This window comes from Papaver somniferum, unplaced genomic scaffold (genome assembly GCF_003573695.1).
Source record: "Papaver somniferum cultivar HN1 unplaced genomic scaffold, ASM357369v1 unplaced-scaffold_81, whole genome shotgun sequence".
NCBI lineage: Eukaryota > Viridiplantae > Streptophyta > Magnoliopsida > Ranunculales > Papaveraceae > Papaver > Papaver somniferum.
In genome coordinates, this window is record NW_020651082.1 from 2533448 (window position 1) to 2545438 (window position 11991).

General features: G+C 37.6%; 2 protein-coding genes and 1 long non-coding RNA gene across 3 annotated transcripts; all 3 read left to right on the forward strand.

Moving 5' to 3' along the window:
* Positions 1-2992: 2992 nt before the first annotated feature.
* LOC113345394 (BTB/POZ and MATH domain-containing protein 2-like) lies at positions 2993-6804 on the forward strand. The gene is made up of 4 exons (XM_026589172.1): positions 2993-3754; positions 4796-5144; positions 5806-6082; positions 6264-6804. The coding sequence occupies exons 1-4, from the start codon at positions 3318-3320 to the stop codon at positions 6434-6436; spliced, it is 1236 nt and encodes a 411-aa protein (XP_026444957.1). The 5' UTR covers positions 2993-3317; the 3' UTR covers positions 6437-6804.
* Positions 6805-7255: 451 nt separating this feature from the next.
* Positions 7256-8607, forward strand: LOC113345383. The gene is made up of 3 exons (XR_003358111.1): positions 7256-7383; positions 7491-7576; positions 8292-8607. It is a non-coding gene; the product is annotated as an uncharacterized LOC113345383 (long non-coding RNA).
* A 510-nt stretch (positions 8608-9117) lies between these two features.
* On the forward strand, positions 9118-11954 carry LOC113345422 (probable mediator of RNA polymerase II transcription subunit 37c). Its single transcript, XM_026589196.1, has 2 exons — positions 9118-9461; positions 10025-11954. The coding sequence occupies exons 1-2, from the start codon at positions 9248-9250 to the stop codon at positions 11767-11769; spliced, it is 1959 nt and encodes a 652-aa protein (XP_026444981.1). The 5' UTR covers positions 9118-9247; the 3' UTR covers positions 11770-11954.
* Positions 11955-11991: the final 37 nt, after the last annotated feature.

Sequence of the window (11991 nt, forward strand, 5' to 3'; positions counted from 1 at the left end):
GGGTCGTTCCCGTGGTGGTGAATGTAGTAGTAGCGGTGGTGCTTCTAAACAGGGCCGTGTTCGTGGTCGTGGTGGTGAATGAATGCATTCCTAGTTTATTTCTTTATGTTGTGTTAGACAAATTTTAAGGTTAACGGTTGGACACGTGTTTTTTTTTAAGGTTTATGGGACATGTTTTCGTATTTTGGAAAAAAAGTGTTGGATTTCTAGTTGTTGAATGAATGGTTTGTTTAGCTATGTAAAGTTTCAATACTTACGGCGACATGATTTTGTAAATTTACATTGCCGACTTAACCAGGGTCGTCAAGGTTGTGAATTATCAGACTGTCGTCCCTGACAGCGGAATTGGTGTAGTTACCAGGGTCGACAAGGTAAGCAGATTAATACCTAGCCAGTTGTTGTACAGCCGACAGGGTATTATGTTAGCTACCTTGCCGACTATGTGTTGCTGAAAATACCTTATCTTGATGCCTAAAATCATCATAAGGTCGGCATGGTTATAAAATATGACCTTGCCGACTATATCATAGCTGGCACTCTAGTGACCAAATGCCTTTTCGACGGTTATACAGAAGAAAATGAACTCTTGATGCCTAAAATCATCATAAGGTCGGCATGGTAACAAAATTTAGACCCTGTCGGCCAAACTTAGTAGGCATATTGGGGAAACAAAAACCTTGCCGGCGAATTCAAAATTCAAATTTTTGCAAGTACAATTGCATTGATTGACTACCATAACGGCCAAATTTGGGCACCATCCTATAAATACACTACTTCTGTCTACAAAACAACACACAACTATTTGCATATACTCTCCTAAGCTCATATCATCATCCATTCCATCTAACTCACCCAATAGCTCTCTACATACAACAATGACATCATTTGATTCAAATGAAGATTTGGCAATCACCAAAGCTTGAATCATCATCCATTCCATCTAACTCACCCAATAGCTCTCTACATACAACAATGACATCATTTGATTCAAATGAAGATTTGGCAATCACCAAAGCTTGGTAGGCGGAAACTCGAGTTAGGCACTAGTCCTCCGTAAGGGTGGATGCCGTAACTTTTTGGGCTAGGGTGCATAACAAATTTAGGCAAGAGTCTGGGAATCCTAATGGAAAAAGTGCTCAACAAGTCCATGATAGGCACCTAGTCATCGAAAATGCGATAATTGCTTATTTAGCTCTGCAACCCCGAATTTTCAACGCTACCAACTTCAACTTGTCCATTGAACAATTTGTAAGTGTTTTTGTGGTTTATTTTACGTGATCCATGTTGTTTGATTTTCCTACTAAACACCACTAACAAATTAAGTTTGTGTTTTGTTTTTGTAGCATGAAGTTGTCAAAGCGCGCTACTTGGAGGAAAAGAGGGAAGCATTTGCATTCGATGCAAGCTATGAATTCATGGTCTCCAAAATCCCGGAGTATGCCCGGACTTCATGCAGGCCGGAGATGACTGGGATTCCTCCAACGAAGATTGATGGTTTTAGTGTAGGTTTTGTGGATAGATATCTATGTAAACCCTCACGGGACTATAACTCGTCCACTAGGGTCGCCTAGGGGTTCAAAGGCTTGATGCACATGCTAAGTGCATTCATTTTTCCGTCGACAAGGAGTTATATTTTATGTTTCAATCAATGTAGTAACCAAAATTGTATGAATAAAGTGAATTGCCTCTATTAGAATTCATTTTTCTTTTTCGGGATAACTAACGTCGGCAAGGATGTAAGATTAGTACAGTGCCGACTAAATGCTAGCCGGCAAGATAAGAAAGTTAATAAATGCCGACTACAGATAGCCGGAAAGGTAAGAAATCAATACCATGCCGAATACCGACGCATTTATTACAGTCTTCTATGTGTCAAAAATAATAAAGCCGACATTTTCTTCATTCGTATACCTTCCCGGCCATTTTAAGTCGACATTTTCTTTATTCGTCGATCTTGCCGGCCGATGTTGGTCGGCATGATCTTCATTAGTCGACCTTGCCGACTTTTCATATTTTCAGAACTGAAAGTGTTGATTTCTTCTTTGATTTTGAGTATGATTTCATACAACAGATTTGCAATCCCCTTTTTAGAAGTGTTTCGGTTGTGTGCTTCCATTTTTGTTGCAAGAGATATTCTCTCAAAAAAAAAAAAAATCATCAAAAATCATCCCACAAAAGCTCAATCAAAAACAAAATTTCATAACTTAAATTCATAAGTTTTAATCTATTCAATCCATTTAAACTTAATTAATTAATCCAATCAGAATTTTATTATTAATTAAACAAGAGTAATTTAGCAATTTAGAAAATACATGATTAAGAGGTGGCTTGGTTTACTCCAAAAATGACCCAGACTTTGTCTCATTAGGTATACCCCAATTAATCTGGATATACCCCAATCAAGCCAGGAAATTTTAACATATACAAAATATGTAAAATGCTTGATATACATACTAGAGGAGAGGTATAAAATTTGAAAATAAAAAAATGAAGATAAGTCAACGATATGCAAAATGTGTAAAGGATAATGGAATTAATAGGGGAATACCATTTGAGTGATCCAACAATAAAGACCAATTTTTATATTTTCGTCTTACATTAAATGGTATCCGAAAAGGATTGGTATCAGCCTTTAGTAATATAAAACTTGAAGACAAAATAATTAAGTAAGAGGTGAATGGAAACTTCTCCGAGTTAAAGTGGTCTCCTACGGTTACATTGAATTTGGCTGTTATCAGTTATCACCCGTTAAGACGCCCAAAATCCACCAGTACAAAAAGTGCACGTGCTTATTGATAATCTACCTCACCTATATCAAAGATTTGACTACGAAAGGTTCTCTGAATCAACTCAGTCAGGCGGTGGTACAAGTTCTGTAGCGATAGTAAATTACCCTCGTTTTTCTCAATATTTACATAAAAAACCAAAAAAGTAAAGTCTTTCCTCACCAGAAATCCTGGTCCGTATTTAAATCCCCTATCAACACCATCGTGACATACTTTCCTCAATCCCTCTTTCTCTCTCTTCTCTGATTGAAGAAGATTAATAAGAAAGCCCTAGAAATTTTCTTCAATCAAATCAGAATTCAAATCCCACAATCATCATCATCGTAAATTGAATCCGAATTTCCGAATCGTTTTACACCTGATTCGAAGATTCAGGAACAAATTCCATCTCAGTTGTATCCGAATTCATTTTTTTTTTCAAAACCTAGATCTAAATTTTTTGAATTTGTAAATCTTTGATCAGGATTGAGATTTGATCATAACCCTTTACGATTCGATCAAAACCCATTAAAAGCCCTAAAGAAATTTTGTATGGGTATGGGTAGGGTTTGTAAAGTAAATTCTATTCCCTCTTCTTCTGGCGGTTCATCTTCTTCGAATCCTTCTACTCCGTCTCTTACAACATCGACATCTTTGACGGAGACGGTAAATGGATCTCATCAATTCAAGATCACGGGTTATTCGTTATCAAAAGGTTTAGGGATTGGGAAATATATAGCTTCGGATACATTTAACGTTGGTGGGTATGCATGGGCGATATATTTCTATCCAGATGGAAAAAGTCTTGAAGATAATGCTGGTTATGTTTCTTTATTCATAGCTCTCGCTAGTGAAGGTACAGATGTTAGGGCTCTTTTTGAATTAACACTATTGGATCAGAGTGGGAAAGAAAGGCATAAGGTTCATAGTCACTTTGGGAGAACTCTTGAGAGTGGTCCTTATACGCTTAAATACCGTGGTAGCATGTGGTAAGTTTTACTTTTGTATTCATCATTGTTTCATGTCCTTATATGTGTGTTGTGATCATCCAAGTCTTGTTTTGAATGTTTGTTTGTGTATTGTATTGTGCACGCGTAGGAATGCTTAACAAGATCTTTTTGTAGAGACTGCATGTGTAGGCTGTTGAATGATTGTAATTCAGCTTTGAAGTATATTGTTCCAGATTACTGTTAGAACATGAACAGAAGGTTAGAAATTAATAAAGGGTGCAGTCCTATAGTTATTAAGTGCTTTTATTAGGGATGTACAGTAATCGCGGTAATGTCGATCATAAAACCAATTTAAAAAAAAATTAAACCCTATAGTTTGTATAATGAATTAATTTTTTTCCCCTTGATTTTGTAGTCTCAATTGTAGGGGTTTTTAAATGATGTATGCGAGTGTCAATGTAGACGTAGTCTTATCTGCATAATCATGGCGACATGATCCTCTAAGATTGGAGTCCACCAATCTATCTAATTGACATTGACATGCCTGCGAAGATTCTTAGTTTTTTTTCTAAATAGTTGAGGGAAATCTGTTATAACCTTGTATACATGGACATCATTGAATATCATACTAACTGTTTGGATGTTTGAATCATTGTTCTGCTCCTGGATTCTAGTGTTGTCAGATGTATATTTGATGTGATTTCTGTTCTCTGTAATTATCTTTAGCTACTCGAAGCGTATTCACCATTCTGAATCCAGCTACTTGTGACCTACTGAATTATAAAGCAAGTATTGAATGCATTGCCATCCTATGTGCGTTTCTTAGATATAATGGGGAGGAGGTTGGTTTGTGGCTCCTTGAACCCATCCACTTCCTAACCTTTATTTCTATACACAGTTTATGTGAGAGACAAACCAACCATTTTAATAATGTAACTCTTATCTATGGCTTTTTAGCTTTCTGCTTTGAAATATGGAATGATATTCATAGAATTGTATTTTATTTTCATATGTGATGATATATCTGTTTAAGACTTGTTCTGGTTGTTGAATTCACACTAATTTTCTTGTTTTGCTCAGGGGATATAAACGGTTTTTTAAAAGAACTTCACTGGAGACGTCAGACTACCTTAAAGATGATTGTCTTTCAGTCCACTGTAGCGTTGGCGTAGTCAAGTCTCATACAGAGGGACCCAAGATATATTCCATACCAGTACCTCCTTCTGATATTGGCCAGCACTTTGGGAAGCTTTTGGAAAGTGGCAAGGGTACAGATGTGAATTTTGTAGTAGATGAGGAGACATTTGCTGCACATAAATTAGTGCTCGCAGCTAGGTCACCTGTGTTCCGTGCACAACTTTTTGGTCCAATGAAAGATCAGAACACGCAGTGTATAAAGATTGAGGATATGGAGGCTCCAGTTTTTAAGGTGTGTAAATTACTTCCATGTTATTAACAATTAAGCAGCACAATTTTGCATGTCTACGTTTTACGTTCAATACCTGTTTGCAAACAAGTTCCCAGTAACTTAGATTAAGATTACATAAAAATGTAGATTGGATGTACCAGATGGACATGCGTGTGGCTAACCTGATATAATGACAATTTTGCATGTCTATGTTTTACGTTTAATACATGTTTGCAAACAAGTTCCCAGTTACTGAGATTAAGATTACATAAAAATGTAGATTGGATGTACCAGATGGACATGCGTGTGGCTAACCTGATATAATGACATTGCTCGTTTGGGGAGATATGACTTTAGTAGTGTAACACATTTATTTTTCTGGTTATTATGTTTTTCTTTTTTCCTTTTTTTTTTTTCATTAAGGTAAGTCAATTATGTTATCTGTACAAGTACAACACGTTTAAATGTTCGTACAGTTTTTTTTTTTTCTTTCTTTAATTTGTTTGTTGTTTTACGGATTGTGTATGGATTATAGTGCTAGCCTGTTGGTTTTGTTCTTCTTTCAGGTCTAGCACTAGCAGTCATGCTTTTGGCCAGAATCCTGGTAGACTTCTGCAAAACCTTAAATGTAAATCTTCGCCTGACTTGTATCTATCTCCTATTTATGCTGTGATTTTTACAGGCGCTACTCCATTATATATACTGGGATGCTCTACCCGACATGCAGGAGTTAACTGGTTTGACTACTAAGTGGGCATCAACTCTGATGGCACAGCATCTGCTTGCTGCAGCAGACAGATATGGTCTTGAGAGGCTAAGGTTGCTATGTGAATCTAAGCTCTGTGATGATGTAGCAATAAACACAGTCGCTACTACGTTGGCATTGGCTGAGCAGCACCATTGCTTCCCACTAAAGTCGGTTTGTCTCAAATTCGTGGCGATGCCTGATAACTTGAGAGGTAGGATTGCTCTTCCTGTGTGTATAATAGTTATTAGGGTCTTGTGTTGGTTAATTACTTCAATCATAGATTTTCAAGTTCATCTTTAACTGCACTTTCTGGCTTCATTTCCTTATTTGCGATTTTACCAGTGAACCTAGTGCTTGAAGGTATGAACTAATTGTGTTATAAAATTTTGCAGCTGTAATGCAAACAGATGGGTTTGAATACTTGAAGGAGAGTTGCCCCGCTGTGCTGACAGAGCTCTTGGAGTACGTTGCTAGAGTTGGCGAACATTCAGTTGCTATATGCCGTCATGAAACCATGCTTGATGGAAGTGATGTCAACGGGAGGCGTGTGAAGCAGAGAATATAAGCGCACGACATTAACAGCTTCGATACTGCCTGTAGTGTATCATCAGGGATAAAACTAGAAATGAAAAAACCCAGAAAACCAGCCATCTAGGTTAAGTAAGATTTGTTCTATTAATGATATCTCACTCACCTTTTTCTCTCTGTAAGAGATGTAAATTTGTCTTCCATCCGGTGTCCATGAATATCTTTTGTAATGTGTCGGTTCTTATTTTTAGTCTGCTTTTTCTTTCAAGATGACTGCCCTTTAGTATTGTTTAATTCTAAAATCTTAGGTGATCTGCCTTAGTTTGTTGTACATTTTAACTTGCAGTTACAAGTTGTAAATGCGAAAACTTCATCAATCCATTGTAGCAATTTAGTTGACTGTTAGTTTTGGTTGGGGTTACCTGGTCTTTTCACCCTTTGTATTCATTTAGTGTCCAATTTCACCCAAAATACATAGCAACTCCAATGGGATAAAGACCATTTGAATTTTTAACTCTTTTTCTTTGTTTTCTTATCGACATGGTTCTCTAAAGACCTCGGGAGCTACAGATTCTGATTGACCTGTGCATCTCTGATTAAGGGTGCACATAAACCGAGCTGGACCGTTCCGGAATCGGTGGAACCGCACCTGTTTTTATACTGAACCGAGGAAGGGGTATAAGTACCGGTCCAAAAAATAGGAACCGGGGCTAGGGAGGTACAGGTACTCGGCCCTAGCATATCCCGTACCGACTGTACCGATTAATTCTGAACGTTAGATTTATATTTAATCTAACGGTGGTAGATTTCTAGTATATATAGAAATGAGGTTAGGGTTAGAAACATAAGTGTGTCATTTTTTTTCCTTCTTCTTCGCCGCTCTCCTGAGTCTCCTCCTCCATCACCGTGTTCATAAGAACACACCACCAAATCCATCACTGTTTGTTTGATTCATTCAATAAGTTAACAAGAAGTCTATAATAGGTAACTAAATTCTTTGATTATGATTATGATTGTGAATCTGTGATGTTTTTAATTTTTTAATTTTATTTTGATTTTGATTATTATCTTCTTTTTATGTGTGTGTTCAGTTAAATTTAGACTGAGGAGTGAATTGGGTACCCGAAATCTCGATCTATTTGTTATGAATCTTCTGATTCCTTAATCATTTGATTAGGTAAGATGCAATCTAGATCTGTATCATTTAATTTGAACTTCATTAGTTTGATTATAAGTTTATAACATAATGATTTGCATGACCGATTCTAGGGTTTTGGAATTTTCTGCTATCTCTCTGCACCCTTAATCTCAAATTCTCAACCAAAGATAAATCATTTCTTTCTTCCACTGTTTATTTATTGGACTGTAAATTTTAGATGGGTTTCTAATTATCAACTTTGTGGAGATATTTATGTTTGAAAGATACTAGAAATGATGGAGTTTATTATGTTTCCTGTTGATGGATTTTTTGGGTCTAGTCTAGGAGTTAGTTAGGGTCTGCAGTCTGCTATATGCATGTTGATGGAGTTTTTGCAGAAAGAAGCTATAATGGAAGCTAATTTCTGATTCATGGATACAATGATTGGATTGTATTTATATCTTTAATTTCTTTATGCTGCCATTGGATATGCAGAGAACATGCTTAGAATACATGTTTAATTTCTGATTCATGTAGTCAATTGAATCTTCAAATGCATGTAGTCATTTGAATCTTAGAATACAAGTAATTGTGGATGAAATATCAGTTTGTTCTAGTGATAGATAAATGACAATACATTAAAACAGTCTGTTGTGTTTTAGTGATAGATGATATACATATTACATTATTACTTGTGTTTGGAAGTATTAGACATAGACTAATAGTTACTAACTGCTATTACTTGTTATTGCAGCGTTACTTGGTCCTATTAACAATAATGCCACCACAAGTGCTGCTGCCATGGAATAGAAGATCAAGATTCAAGATTTTGTATTTGTCATTGCCACCACTGTCCAGTCATTGCACCAGTGCATTGTTTGTGTTGATTAAGACAATAAAACTTAAGAATTAAGACTATTGTAGTATTGTTTGTGTTGGTCAGTGTGTGTGTTTGTGTGCTACTACTACTTGTTCTTTTTTCAGATTTTCAGGACTTTGTTTGTTTGGCACTTTGATTTGCTAGTATTATTGCTACTTGTTAGTTGTTACTTTGTTCTTTGATTGAGATATTGGTTAATGTATTGAAAAACAGGTAAAATAGGTACTTAATTTGTCTATAAAAATGACAGGAAAATATGTATGAAATTCTGACAGAAAGTACGCACCGGAATTGGTACCGTACGTGTACCGAATGGTACCGAAATCTAGGTACAAGGTCCAGGTACCGGTCCAAAATTTTAGAATCCAGACTAGGGAGGTACAGGTAGCCGAACCCTATGGTGTGCATCCTTATCTCTGATACAATCTGACAAGAGTATGTTCTTTTCATGCCGGGCAAAAATGTTTGAATCCTAGTTTGAAATCCATCACCTAAGTTGATCTAACGGGTAAACTCCAGCGTGAGAGAATCGATCTGACGGGCAAAAATGTCCCACGAAAGAGAATTCTAGAAGCAACTGGACTAATCCAGATATTCCAAACCTCCTTTCCCACAATCAAACGGTCAAGAAAACGCCCGAAAGTTCTCGAATGAAATTTCAGGTCCAGTCCTGTGTATAAAAACAAGGAAACCCTCTCTGCTCTTTTCATTCAAAAAAACCAGCGTTTCACAAAATCACAACAAAACAAACTCTGCAATTTTTTCTCAAACAATTATTTTTTTTTGTAAGCAAAATCTTTCATTGTGTCTGGATTTCGTAGTTTTGGAGAATGGCAGGAAAAGGGGAAGGACCAGCCATTGGTATTGATCTGGGAACAACATATTCCTGTGTAGGTGTGTGGCAACATGATAGGGTTGAGATTATCGCTAATGATCAAGGAAACAGAACAACACCTTCTTATGTTGCTTTCACTGATACTGAACGTTTGATTGGTGATGCTGCTAAGAATCAAGTTGCTATGAACCCTGTTAACACCGTCTTTGGTAAGATTTCTATCCCTTATCCTTGTTGCTTTAAGTTTTTGTTTTTGAATGTTTTGAGTCTGAACCGATTTGAATTCGGTAACTGAGATTTTGCATGTCTGAGTTTAGTAGGGAGTTAGATGTTATGCATGACCCAAGTAGATATGAGTCAGATTCAAAAGCTAATAGATTCATCAATGTGCATGTTTTTGTGTTTGGATTCTTTGGAATTAGATTTCCCTAAATTGGAATCGGCCGAGTTGAATAGAACGAGTCAGATTTATTTACATGTAGATCTTACTATTTGACCTTGTTGAGTCCCTATATTTGTATACTGAGTCAGAGAAATTCAATCAGACCTGAAAATTTTGGCTTGATTTGAACAAAATGCAAACATTATCTCTGGCTTTGTCAAAATTTATGTTCATGAGTCTGACTCAGTTGAATCAGATGATCAAGTTGAACGATCCAGCAAAAAGAAAGAGCTGCCATCAATTTGCTTTTGTTGATTATGAATTATCACGTCTCTTCTTGTTTTTGTTAGTTCTTGTACTGAATTATACTCTTGTTTCTGATATTTGTAGATGCAAAGCGTTTGATTGGAAGAAGGGTGTCTGATCCATCAGTTCAAGCTGATATGAAGCTATGGCCTTTCAAGGTTATTGCTGGACCAGGTGAAAAACCCATGATTGTTGTGACTTACAAAGGCGAAGAGAAGCAATTTTCAGCTGAAGAGATATCATCTATGGTTCTTATTAAGATGCGTGAGATTGCGGAAGCCTACCTTGGTTCTTCTATAAAGAATGCTGTTGTGACTGTCCCTGCATACTTCAATGATTCGCAACGTCAAGCCACAAAGGATGCTGGTTCTATTGCTGGTCTAAATGTCTTGAGAATCATCAATGAGCCAACTGCTGCTGCAATTGCGTATGGTCTTGATAAGAAGGCGTCGAGTGTTGGGGAAAAGAATGTTCTTATTTTTGATCTTGGTGGTGGTACATTTGATGTTTCTTTACTGACTATTGAAGAAGGTATTTTCGAAGTGAAGGCTACTGCTGGAGATACCCATCTTGGAGGAGAAGATTTTGATAACAGGATGGTGAATCATTTTGTGCAAGAGTTTAAGAGGAAGAACAAGAAGGATATCAGTGGAAACCCTAGGGCTTTAAGAAGGTTGAGGACAGCTTGTGAGAGGGCCAAGAGGACTCTTTCCTCCACTGCCCAGACCACAATTGAAATTGATTCGTTGTATGAAGGTGTTGATTTTTACACATCTATTACTCGTGCGAGATTTGAAGAGATGAACATGGATTTGTTCAGGAAATGTATGGAGCCTGTTGAGAAGTGTTTGAGGGATGCTAAGATGGACAAGAGCAGTGTCCATGATATTGTTCTAGTGGGTGGATCAACTAGAATTCCTAAAGTGCAGCAATTGTTGCAGGAGTTCTTTAATGGGAAAGAACTTTGCAAGAGTATCAACCCCGATGAAGCTGTGGCGTATGGAGCGGCTGTGCAGGCGGCGATCTTGAGTGGTGAAGGTAATCAGAAAGTGCAGGACTTGTTGCTGTTGGATGTTACTCCTCTCTCCCTTGGACTCGAGACAGCTGGAGGTGTCATGACTACATTGATTCCAAGAAACACCACCATCCCCACCAAGAAGGAGCAAGTTTTCTCTACCTATTCAGACAACCAGCCTGGAGTGCTAATTCAGGTGTATGAAGGAGAGAGAGCAAGAACAAAGGATAATAACTTGCTTGGGAAATTCGAGCTGTCTGGAATCCCACCTGCTCCTCGTGGAGTCCCTCAGATCACTGTTTGCTTTGACATTGATGCAAATGGTATTCTGAATGTATCTGCTGAGGATAAAACGACAGGGCAAAAGAACAAGATCACAATCACTAATGACAAAGGAAGGCTGTCCAAGGAGGAGATTGAGAAGATGGTGCAGGAGGCCGAGAGGTACAAGGCAGAGGATGAACAGCACAAACAAAAAGTTGAGTCGAAGAATGCTTTGGAGAACTATGCTTACAATATGAGGAACACTATCAAGGACGAGAAGATTGCTGGGAAGTTGGAACCATCTGACAAGAAGAAAATCGAGGATGCAATTGAAGGTGCCATCCAGTGGCTTGACACCAACCAGCTTGCAGAGGCAGAGGAGTTCGATGACAAGATGAAAGAGCTGGAAAGTATCTGCAACCCAATTATCGCCAAGATGTATCAAGGTGGTGTTGGACCTGACATGGGTGGAGCTGGTGGCATGGATGAAGATGGTCCTTCAGTGGGTGCTGGTAGCGGTGCAGGACCCAAGATCGAGGAAGTCGATTAAGTGGAAGAACTGGAGGTTGAGGAATGTCAGTCACTGCTAGGGCTTGAAGTTGATGGGGGATGTGAATGTTTAGTTTAGTTTGAGTTTATGTTGCTTTGATGTAATGAGGGCACTGTATCTGTATGGCTGTTGGTTGAAGTTTAAGTACTTGGATGGAAAATTGCAGTTTTAGTTTAAATTTTCAATCTTCTGTCTGATTCTGTGAAATTACTCACGGTTTCT